The sequence below is a fragment of the Corythoichthys intestinalis genome, chromosome 7 (genome assembly GCF_030265065.1).
Source record: "Corythoichthys intestinalis isolate RoL2023-P3 chromosome 7, ASM3026506v1, whole genome shotgun sequence".
Taxonomy (NCBI): domain Eukaryota; kingdom Metazoa; phylum Chordata; class Actinopteri; order Syngnathiformes; family Syngnathidae; genus Corythoichthys; species Corythoichthys intestinalis.
In genome coordinates this window covers 59,420,649-59,433,130 of record NC_080401.1, presented here as the reverse complement: position 1 = coordinate 59,433,130, position 12,482 = coordinate 59,420,649, and the positions used below count along the sequence as shown (strand labels likewise).

Sequence of the window (12,482 nt, the reverse complement as noted above, 5' to 3'; positions counted from 1 at the left end):
AGGGAGAAGCATGAGGAAAAGACCTTTCATTGCCCCAACCAACATGGCCGCCTTGAGGCGACATTCCGATCAAAGTCAATGTATTGACATTCAAATTAAGTCAGAACTAGCTTATTTCGCTGTTTGCTGCCTTAAATTGTTGGCTGAAGCGGGAAAAGATCTTTTATCGCCCCTACCAACTTGGCCTTAGGGTGGGCGGCCATCTTGGTTGGGGCGACCTGCCTATCAAAGTCAATGTATTGGCATTCAAATTAAGTCATAACTAGCTGACTTGACCCTATTGGCTGCTATTGAGGGCGCAAAACGTCCAATCCATTTGAGGTGGGAGAGTTGGCAGCATTTATTCTTTTGCTGCCAACCCTCCCGCTTCAAACAGATTGGACGTCTACTACCGTTAAAGTCATTTCAATTGACAGTAGAAGTAAGAGAAGACCTTTTATTGCCTATACCAACATGCCCGCTACGCTCTTTCTTAATGTCATTAAGAAAGAGCGTAGGGTCGTAGCAGTGCTTTCCTCTCTCACTAACTCGCTTGGATGCGGCATTTCTTCTTCGCGTGTAAGCGCGCTTCTTCTTCACGTGAGCGCGTTCTTCTTCGCGTGAGGAAGCGCAAGGGCGCCCCCAATTGAGCGTGAAAGCACCATAAAAACTAAAAGGCATGCATTTCAATATGTACTGGTAAATAATACACTTTATTAAACTGGCCTGCCCCGACATTTGGTCATTTGATTTTTTTTTTTTTTTTTCCCCTCAATGGTGTTATTTTCTGGCCTTTTCTGTGAAGAACTCAGAGGGTTATTTGGTTATTATATATTTGATTAATAGTGTTATTATTATTAATTATTATTATATTATTTTTATTTTATTTACTTCTGTTCCGTGAAATATCCAGAAAGGGCTATTTGATTGTGACTTTCTGAAAAACAAATAATTTTTTTACATTTAGGCACTACTGCAATCGTCACACTTTTTCTGTTACAAACTGACCCCGGCCCCTCATCAGAGAAGGGAAAAGTTATGTGGCCCTCACTGGAAAAAGTTTGGGGACCCCTGCAAGTTTAACACATATTGCCAACGGCAGACCAACGACTTATATATTCGATTCATATATATATTAGGGCTGTCAAAATTATCGCGTTAACAGGCGTTAATTAGTTTTTTTTAATTAATCACGTTAAACTATTTGACGCAATTAACGCTGATGTCCCGCTCAGACAGATATATTAAATGACAGTACATTAAAACGCTCCCTTGTTGTTATGGAGTTTTGCCGCCCTCTGCTGGCGCTTGGGTGAATGACCATCTTGCATATTGCCTCAAACAGATTACAATGAGATTACTTATGGACATTAAGAGTGAAGAGAATGCCACTGGCCGCTTGGGGGCAGCGCCGTTCCATACTCATGTTATTTCTTCTAAACGTGGGAGAATTAGTAGTTGTGAGACGTCTATGCTGTGTTCACAATGCAATGCAAATTGCTATTTGTGCTCCACACATATTTCGGTAAGTTTTCTTTTAGTGGCAATTATGTGTCTCTTATTGTATTTTGGGTAAGATATGTACAGATATATGTTATACAGTAAAGGCGAGTGGACACAGGCGTTCTTTGGACCACGCCGTTTATTGGCAACTCCTTCACAACAAACATACAGTGGGGAGAACAAGTATTTGATACACTGCCAATGGGAAAACCCACTGGCAGTGTATCGAATAAGTAGTAAGTAGTAAGTATCGTTTAGTGAAAGCACAACAAAAATAATATTCCTATCTCTCCAAGAAAAATTAATGTTCACCAAAAAAAAAAGCACTTCAGTCTATAGTAATGAGGCCCTATTCTGACACAGTTAACAATGCAAAATGAACTGGCATTCCATATCAAAATAGCCATGCAAAATACACGTACAACTTAGACTTTGGTCACTCTATTTTTATTATTGTTATTTCTACTCTTATTAACTCTACTTTTGATTGAAAATTTTATTAAAACGAAAACATGAAGCGGGGTTTTAATATAAAATTACTATAACATTTATCGTTTAAGAACTGCAAGTCTTTCTATCCGTGGATCACTAACAGAAAGAATGTTAATGCCATTTGTGGATTTATTGTTACAATAAACAAATACAGTACTTATGTACAGTATGTTGTATGTATATATCCATCGTGTGTCTTTCCATTCCAACGATAATTTACAGAAAAATAGGGCATATTTTAGAGATGGTTTGAATTGCGATTAATTACGATTCATTTTTAAGCTGTAATTAACTCGATTAAAATTTTTAATCGTTTGACAGCCCTAGTATATATAATTATTTATTAAATATTAATTATTATAGTAATTAATCGCAATTCAAACCATCTATAAAATTTGCCATATTTTTCTGTAAATTATTTATATATTCTGTAAAATAAATTGTTGGAATGGAAAGATAAGACACAAGATGGATATATACATTCAACATACGGTACATAAGGACTGTAGTGGGCATTTCACTCTACTGTCATTTAAATCTGTCAATGCTGTCCTCACTCCAAAGCGTCTACTTTTTCCAAAGCTAGACAGCTAGTGAACGACGCCTTAATAATTACACTTCCTTTTTCATCTGATTTATTAATAAAATGGCCTCAAACCATTGTCCTCTTTAGACCGTCGTAAAACTACAAAATAAAAGTACACAAGCATTGCATTAGCAACAACGTTAGCTTAGCACGCTATACAGGTTCACTAAACAAACAAAAAGCGTCTCATACAAAAAAAATTAACATTTCGCTTACTAACATAATATGTACATTCTTTACAACAACCATACTTACGGACAAATCTTGTCCAAGGATCATATAAGCACAACATTATCAGCCCGAGACGTCGTGCAGCCATAATGAACTGGCAAGAAAACAATAAACCATGTCGCAAAGCGACCACAAGAGTTCGCTGTTGGACAGCACAAAAAGCCTTGCTGTAAAACTTACCAAAAAGGCAAAATACTTTCTGAACGGGACATGTGCGTTAATTGCGTCAAATATTTTAACGTGATTAATTTTAAAAATTACCGCGCGTTAACGCGTTAAAATATATTAGGGCTGTCAAATTTTTTTTTCTATTAGAAAAATGTTTCAGTAAAATATTACATTCTTGTGCATTTGCCACTTATTGCCACAGTTAATATTGAGGCTTTGGGCCTCTTTTGACCTTGTGAGATTGTAAGGTTGTGACTTCTGATGAAACAAACTCGATGCCAATCAAAACGTTTGTTCTTTTTCCCCAAATTCAAATCGGTAAGAATCGAATAGTTAAGCAATATCGATACTGGAATCTGAATCGTAAAATCCTATCAATTCCCATCCTTAGAGAAAACATTGTTTTCCTATCAGACTACTAGGACATTAAAATCTTTCACGATTACGAACACTGTGACTCTCCTATGGAATACATGTAATGCAGCGCTTACGAGTATAAAATCATTGAGTTACTTCAAAAAAATTTACACAAACCATAATAAAACACTACATGGACCAAAGTGAGTCATAGCTGCACAGCACACACACAGCCGCACAGATTGTTCTCACAACAAAATGGCAAGCAAAGGATGATTAAATGTCAGGGACAGAGAATTAAAAAAAAAAAAAAACTGATAATAACTGGACTAACACAAGCATGCTTGACTGTGCGTCCCGGGCTGTTGGGGGATGGGTATCTATAAGCATTTGCTCCCCCCCCCCCCCCCCCCCTTTCCTTTATCATCGTCTTTTTTCCGAGCTAATTCCACACTCTGAAACTCAATTATGACAAATTTTCAAGAGACTCATAAATGCCCTTAAATTCAATGGCCGCCATCGACTGTCCTATGTGTCCAATCCGTTTTATGTGGGAGGGCTGTCACTAGTGATCAAATTTTAATTTACAGGAGAAACTATTGGACGGCCGATCTTGGGAGAGGTGACAAATGTTCATGTCTTTTGAATTGTTTGGTACAAAGCGGGCAACCAACGTCATCTCTTAGTGTAAATGACCTTGTTCATTATTTCACTTATTTGTAATTCATTTCCGTTTTTGAGATGTCATGCTTTTATTTTGAAAGGGCAAAGGAAGGCAGAATGCCGTAAAATGTAGCAACTGCTGAAAAGACTAAGTAGGCAAAAACTGCGCGCTGACGAGAAAGCATAGACGTGCTTCGCCGTCACGGTAAAAATAAGAACCAAAACAGTTGTTTTAAACTGCTAAAAGTTCTTAGCGCCTGGTTGGTGAGGGAACAAGGTTCGTATTCAGGGTTTCATTTTGTAAGTATGTTCATTATATTCCGCTAAGTGTAACATCTGTAGTCTGAGTGTAGTATTGCAGTTCATTTTTTGTACGCCTTACTAAATAATGATGTTTCATTGACAATGGGCCTATAAGTGCCATTAGTACTGTGAGTAATGATAATTGAAAGGTTTATTTCATGTTATAGAAAAATATATAAATAAGGTTTAAAAGGTAAAAGGTTTTTGTTAATTTCTAATTGTGTTTTATTTGTGTGCACCGTAGCTCTTACGGTGTGTTTACATGAAGGACGGAATAAAGGTTGTAAACCATCAGTTTAAGAGACTATCTTTCCAATCGGGACGCTACACTTAGTACAACCCCAATACCAATGTCATTTTAGTGTCTTACCGGTACAGATACACTTTGAATGAGTGCTGCCGCCCCTCCCAGTTCAAATATATTGGACGTCGGTGACAAATAAACTCAAACTCCATTTTTTTGCTCTTTTAATGATCACTTAAGTGGGAAGGGACAAATGTGGTGGACAGACTTGTCCGGGTTAGGGTAGTTCAGTTGCGCCTTGCAAGCGGAAGCTTTCGGGCTTTGGATGAAGAGCTCACAAGTGGGCTCCCAAGCGTCCGGCGGCCCGGGCTTGGGATTCTGAGTGGAACAAATCAGGGGAATTGCATCAAATTTTTAAAAAGGAATGCTTATCATCTTGTGTACTTACTTTTGAATAGCTGTCACAATCGATGTCTCCCAGTACTTTGAACTTGTCATAGTCGGTGTAGCAATTGTAGTAAGTCTTGAAAACAAAGAAGATGCATCAAAAAAATGATTCTAACAATATAAGATTTTTTTTTGCTTTCCTGCACGTGTACGAGTCAATTATAAATGGAAACATACTTTGTACAGCGTTTGGGGGGGGGGGCATTAAAATGAAACTATCCATTTATTAAATTATGTTAAAACATTCAGGGGGGAAAAAAATGAAACATACTAGGGGTGGGCATTAGAATTTTTTTTTTTTTTTTTAATTACCGCCCATTAATGTGATAAATTTGACAGCCCTATATTTAACAAAACAAATGCGTTCATTTGGGAAGAAATGCATAGCTGATGCTACAACAATCTAACGATATACTGGCAAGCGGGGTGGCCAACATATTTATAGGGGTGGCGCCAGTGAAAACACACAGGGCGGTGCACTGAGCAGAGCTAGCGAGGTAACTCTGCAACGAACCCGGAAGTGGAGTGCAGGGCAGACAGCAGCTGTCAGGCAGATAACTATCTTGCCGTCTTTAATATCTCCTGCCCTTTTTGTTCATTATTGTTGGCTCAGTGGTCACTCGTGAGCAGACACGGCGCTCCGCATACGCATAACACACAATGCACATAGGGCACACAAAAAAAAAAAAAAAAAAAAAAAAATTGGTAATTGTAATAACAATATATAGTATTTAAAATAAAAATTTGTAAAGCCTGATAAATGCAAGTAATACAAATATAAGTAACATGGGCTCATTATTCACACACACACACACACACACACACGCACACACACAAATCTGAGCCCTCGTCAGTCTACCTTTGGTGCCCCCCCAATTCCCTAGTTGTTTGCTCCATTATGCTTCAGTCGCAAATTTGGCAGAAGTGTATTCTTGATATGGGGAAATTGCACAGAAACTCATGATGACCTGATAGCTGATTTTGCAGCGCGGAAATGCAGACGTGTGCCTCTGTAGGGCCACTAACAACTGATTCTTGCACTTTAATGTTTGTATTTAAAGTTAATTATTTATGTTCATATACAGATGTTTATTTGTAAACAGTTGTGGAATTTATTTTTTTTTATTTTAAATTATTTAGTTTTATTTATTTGAGTATTTGGTGCCATTGGTAGTTTTTTTTTTTATAAAGACAAATTATTATTTATCTATTTTTGTTTCATTTTGTTTTTGTTTGGTTTGACAGTTTGTGAAACATTTGTGAATGTTTGAAATATTACAGTTGACAACCAAGTTATTTCGTAAAACAAAATACTGACAAATGTTCAGATATTGTTCATTTCTATCGTTGGGGGGGTGGCACCACAAAGCATTTATGCCTAGGGCACCAAAATAGCTAGCGCCGGCCCTGCTCGTGAACGCAGGTGTGTGTTTGTGTCCGACGTGCAATGGGTTGGGGGCACCGCCGCCCGCCACCAGAGCCACCCCATGGGACAGTTGTGAAATACGGAATAAACTGCTTTCCGTATTGGTTCAATAGGGAACACAACTTTTAATTCCCAATTACGGAACGATTCCGTATTTCAAGGGACGGGTGGCAAGCCTAGTCGTAACGTTGTGCTCAATTGATCTTTGGACAAGATTTGTCCGTTAGTACGGGTGTAGAAAACAATGTATATAATGTTATATTTTTGTAACAGTCACTTTGTTTACGTTTAGTGAACTAGCGTGCTAAGCTAACGTAGATGCTAATGCTATGTTGTGTACTTGTATGACGGTCTAAAGAGGGCAATGGTTTGAGGTCATTCTATTAATTAATCTGATGAAAAAAAAAAAAAAAAAAAGATTTTCACTAGCTGTCTAGCTTGGGAAAAAGTACACGCTTCGGCATGAGGACAGCATAGGGAGGGTGATCGATTCTAGACTGAAAAAAGTCGGGGGGAAAAAAAAAAAACCATCTCAATGCTCAATGAACATCCATCGGCATGAAAGACTCAACCGACCGCTTTGTCCGGGCATCGAGGCGCACAGTTGACGTAGCGGTTGCTGATGCCGTCCTCTCTGAGGCACACAGTCTCCACCAGGACCAATTGGAGCAAGGTGATTTTGCCCGTGTGAAAGATGTACTGAAAGAGCAGAAAAGCCTTTTTACAAAAAAAAAAAAAAAAAAAAAAAAAAAAGCCAATTTTCATCTTTTATTACTCTCCTACTGCACTCACCCCAATCTCTACTTTAGCCACTTCCATCAGGGCAAAGTAATTGCGACGATTGCCATCCCGATTGAAGCGGAGCGTCGCTTCCTGTGCCGCCTTCAAGGCAGTCGGGTCGTCCAGAGAATGCATGATGTGGCAGGAGGGGCAAATCTGAGCCAACACTTCCTTGCTGGGCTCTAAGCGGGGAATATAGTGAAACTGATGGCAAAAGCACGAAAAGCTTTTGTCGCTCCTACCAACATGGCCATGTTGGTAGGAGCGACCATCATTTGGAGATTCATTAAAAAACTGCCATCTTGTACAACTCATTGGGACATGAGGAATAAACCTGGTCTGGTGATGCAGTTGTATCGGTTGACTGTGGACACACCCCTGATGAGTGAAAGCTTGATGTCGCAAATGGCCGCCGTGCCCTGGAAACAAAGAAAAACCTTGGCAACTCATGGGGGGGGGGGGGGGGGGGGTCAAAAGGACAACAGGAATATTTACTGCTTCTATGGGCATGAAGTTGTTGCATTACAGGAAGTGAAGCAAGAATACCAAAACAGACAGTGACCCAGAATCAGAACAATGATTCAAAAAAGTGCCAAAACCCCCAAAGTGACCCAGAATGGACCCAAAAGCCCAACAGGAAGCGGCCTAGAATGCTTTCTGTTGGGGTTTTGGGTCCAAACGCAGAAGTGCCGAAAAAAACAAAACAAAAAAAACTAATTGATCCAAAACCCCAAAAAGTAGTGACCCAGAATTGATCCAAACCCCAACAGGACGTGACCTAAAAGCCCCAAAACCCCAACAGGATGCGACCCAGAATTGATCCAAAACAACATGACGCGACCAAAGCCCCAAACCCAACAGAAAGCAACCAAGAAAAAAAAAAAAAAAAAGGTCACTCAAAAGTGCCAAAAACAGACCCAGAATTGACCCAATACCCCCAATAGAAAGTGAACCGGAACAAAGTGGTTCAAAAGTGTCAAAACCCCCAAAGTGACCCAGAATGGACCCAAAACCCCAACAGGAAGCAGCCTAGAATGGACGGACCCAAACCCCAACAGAAAGCAAATGCAGAAGTGCCGGGGAAAAAAAAAAAAACGAATTGATCCAAAACCCCAAAAAGTAGTGACCAAGAATTGAACCCCAACAGGACACGACCTAAAAGCCCCAAAACCCCAACAGGACGAGACCCAGAATTGATCCAAAACAACATGACGCGACCAAAGCCCCAAACCCAACAAAGCAACCCCCCCAAAAAAAAGTCACTCAAAAGTGCCAAAAACAAAGACCCAGAATCAGAACCAATACCCCCAATAGAAAGTGACCCAGAATCAGAACAAAGATTCAAAAGTGCCAAAACCCCCAAAGGGACCCAGAATCGACCCCAAGCCCCAACAGGAAGCAGCCTAGAATGGACCCAAACCCCAACAGAAAGCAAACGCAGAAGTGCCGGGAAAAAAAAAAAAAAACGAATTGATCCAAAACCCCAAAAAGTAGTGACCCAGAATCGATCCAAAACCCAACAGGACGCGACCTTAAAGCCCCAAAACAGGACGCGACCCAGAATTGATCCAAAACATGACGCGACCAAAGCCCCAAACCCAACAAAGCAACAAAAATTTTTTTTTTGTTAAATCACTCAAAAGTGCCAAAAACGGAAGACCCAGAATTGGCCCAATACCCAACAGCGATCCAAAAGCCCAAAAGGAAGACACTCAAAACCAAACGGAAAGTGACTTAAAATTGTCCCAAAACCCTACAAAAAAAGTGACTCAAAACCCAACCTACAATCGTCACAAAATGACCAGAAAGTGACCCAAAAATCAATTTTTATTGTTGAAAGAAATATTTACTTCATTGGTCTGAAGAGTTTGCATTGCTGAAAGTGACCCGAGAATCACCTCGCCCAACAAAAAAAACCCAAAATGACCATCAAGTGTCCCTATAACCCCAACTTTTTTTATTAAGCACAGTATTTACCCCTTCATCGGGTCTGAAGAGGTCGCATTGCTCGTGAGATTTGGGGTAGGTGAAGTGACATTTGGTCTGCAACAGCTTCACCTTCAACGCAATGTGGCAAACTCCCCACACATCCTGTACACAACCGCAGAACAAGACACGCCTACGTTTTGAGTGAAACAGTCAAGGGTTAAATGTGTGAACAGTTTAAAAAAGGATCCACTCCAAGTGGACTGGCTGGTAACAAGTGAAACCCATTTCAATTGATGGCAAAATGCATGAAAAGAGCTTACTTTGCCCCTAGCAAAAAGGCCTCCGTGCAGCCATGTTGGTAGGGTCAACATTCCCATTAAAGTCAGTGCATCAACATTAAAATGGTCATAACTAGCTTCTTTGAACGGCTTGGCTGCCATTAACGTCCAATCCTTTTGAAGCGTGAGGGCTGACAGCGAGTAAACGAACGTTCATTCACTGCCAACCCTCCTGCTTCAAACAGATTAGACATCTAGGTGATTAACCCCCTTTTAATTCACAGAAGCATGAAAAGACCCTACCAAAATGGCCGCCTAACCCGAGGCAACATTCCCATCAAAGTAGCTTATTACACCTCGTTGGCTGCCGTTGACAGAGCGAGGCGTCCAATCCATTTTAGTGGGAGGGCTGACAGCAAATCAAATTTGAAAAGCCCTTTCTTTGCCCCTGCCAAAATGACCCCAGGGCAGCCATGTTGATAGCGGCAACATCCCCATTTAAGTCAGTGCATCAACATTAAAATGTAGTCATAACTAGGTTTGACCTGATTGGCTACCATTAACGTCCAATCTATTTGAAGTGGGGGGCTGCCATCCCTCCTGCTTCAAACTGATTGGACATTTGTGATGAACTTTTAATACACAGCGGAAGCATCAAAAGACCTTTTATTGCCCCTTACCAACATGGCCGCACCGAGGCAACGTCCCCATTGAAATCAATGTATTGACATTCAAAGTGTCATAATTAGCTTATTTCACCCTGTTGGCTGCCATTGACAGAGCTAGGCGTCCAATCCATTTGTAGTGGGAGGGTTGGCAGCACATCAATGACTTTAAAAGCCCTTACCAAAATGGCCCCAGGGCAGCCATGTTGGTCGGGGCAACATTCCTATAAAAATCATCAACATTAAAATTTAGTCATAACTAGCTTTGATTTGATTGGCTGCCATTAATGTCCAATCTGTTTAAGCAGGTGGGCTGGCTTGGAGTGAAACGTTCATTCACTGCCAACCCTCCTGCTTCAAAGAGATTGGACATCTAACAATTCAGAGCAGAAGCATGAAAAGACCCTACCAAAATAGGGTGGTTAGGTGGCCATGTTGGTAGGGGCGACATTCCCATCAAAGTCAATGCATTGAATTTCTATACAATTCATAATTGGCTTATTTCATCCGGTTGGCTGCCATTGACAGAGCTAGGCGTCCAATCCATTTTAGTGGGAGGGTTGCAAGTCCTTTGCCCCTACCAACAAGACCCCAGGGCAGCCATGTTGGTAGGGTCAACATTCCCATTGAAGTCAGGGCATTGACATTAAAATGTAGTCATAACTAGCTTCTTTTACCTGATTGGCTGCCATTAACCTCCAATCTGTTTGAAGCAATTGAACATTTTTACTCGCTGCTAACCCTCCTGCTTCAAACGGATTGGACTTTTAGTGATGAACTTATTACACAGCTGAAGGCAATAAAAAGTCTTTTTATGCCCTTACCAACATGGCCGCACCGAGGGAACGTCCCCATTAAAGTCAATGTATTGACAATCAAAATCAGTCACAACTAGTTTATTTTACCCCGTTGGCTACCATTGACAGAGGTAGACGTCCAATCCCTTTGAGGCGGCACGGCTGCCAGGGAGTAAAACATTCGCTGCCAACCCTCTTGCTTCAAACAGATTGGGCATAGAGAGATCTCTTAAACAGCAGAAGCCTGGAAAGACCTTCGCCCCCACCAAAATGGACTGTTAGGCAGCCATGTTGGGAGGGGCGACATTCCTATCATAGCAGCTCATTTCATCCTATTGGCCACCATTGACAGAGGTAGGCGTCCAATCCATTTGTAATGGGAGGCAAATCAAATGACCTAATTAGCCGTCAATCCCCCCCACTTCAAATGGATTGGACATCTAGCGATAAACTAGATTGCAGAAGTATGAAGGGACACTTCATTGCCCTCTAGCAAAATGGCTTCAGGCTGGCAGCCATGTTGGTAGGGTAAACATTCCCTTTAAATCAATGCATGAACATTCAAAATTCATTCAGAGCCATCTTAAAACCATTCTTACGATTATTTTTAGTACGCCATTTGACTGCACTAGCCGTCCAAACTATTTGAAGAGGGCGGCATAGCAGCAAAGCTTACCTTTTGATATTTGCTGTTCATAATCTCCACCAGCATGAACTTAAATCCGTGCAGTCTTTGGTCGTTGATGACGTGGACGGCAAATCTCGCCGCTGCCACAGAGTCTCTCCTGTTGCAGGCGGACATCGCAGGCGAGGCCGACACGGACGCTGCCGCAAAACACAAGAGAACCGCAAATAAGCAAACCGCCATGCTGAAGTGAGTAGAACTGCCACTAGTGAGAGTCAGCCAATAGTGATACGAACGAAAGTGCACTTTTTAAGCAGGGGAGCGGTGAACCCTAACCCAATCACAAAAGGCGGAGCACCTGCGAGTTAATTAGATGTGGGCGTGGCTTGACAGTTAGCACGCAGCTGCTGTCTTTTTTCAATTAGCTCCAACATGCATTTTCTGTGGCTAATCTCAATTCAATACTATTGATAGATTAATACAATTAGAGATATAAACAGATTAGGGCTGTCAAACGATTAAAAATTTTAATCAAGTTAATTACAGCTTAAAAATTAATTAATGGTAATTAATCGCAATTCATCCGCGACCCTCGTGAGGAATAAGCGGCATGGAAAATGAATGAATGAATAATCGCAATTCAAACCATCTATATAATATGCCATATTTGTCTGTAAATTATTGTTGGAATGGAAAGATAAGACACAAGATGGATATATATATTCAACATAAGGTACATAAGGACTGTATTTGTTTATTATAACAATAAATCCTCAAGATGGCATTAACATTATTAACATTCTGTTAAAGCGATCCATGGATAGAAAGACTTGTAGTTCTCAAAAGAAAAATGTTAGTACAAGTTCTATAAATTTTATATTAAAACCCCTCTTAATGTTTTCGTTTTAATAAAATTTGTAAAATTTTCAATCAAAAAATAAACTAGTAGCCCGCCATTGTTGATGTCAATAATTACACAATGCTCATGGTGCTTAAACCCATAAAATCA

General features: G+C 40.5%; 2 protein-coding genes across 2 annotated transcripts in view; one reads left to right on the top strand and one right to left on the bottom strand.

Moving 5' to 3' along the window:
• Positions 1-1,448: 1,448 nt before the first annotated feature.
• LOC130919474 (alpha-2-HS-glycoprotein-like) overlaps positions 1,449-12,482 on the top strand; it is a 48,885-nt gene continuing 37,851 nt past the window's right edge. Inside the window, exon 1 of the mRNA XM_057842228.1 lies at positions 1,449-1,504. Coding sequence (XP_057698211.1) covers positions 1,470-1,504 — 35 coding nt within the window. The 5' untranslated portion in view covers positions 1,449-1,469. The remainder of the gene's footprint in view (positions 1,505-12,482) is intronic.
• LOC130919476 (antihemorrhagic factor cHLP-B-like) lies at positions 4,738-11,774 on the bottom strand. Its single transcript, XM_057842231.1, has 7 exons — positions 11,525-11,774; positions 9,157-9,270; positions 7,514-7,598; positions 7,192-7,361; positions 6,976-7,098; positions 4,975-5,049; positions 4,738-4,904 (listed from the first exon to the last, which is right to left on the bottom strand). The coding sequence occupies exons 1-7, from the start codon at positions 11,714-11,716 to the stop codon at positions 4,758-4,760; spliced, it is 906 nt and encodes a 301-aa protein (XP_057698214.1). The 5' UTR covers positions 11,717-11,774; the 3' UTR covers positions 4,738-4,757.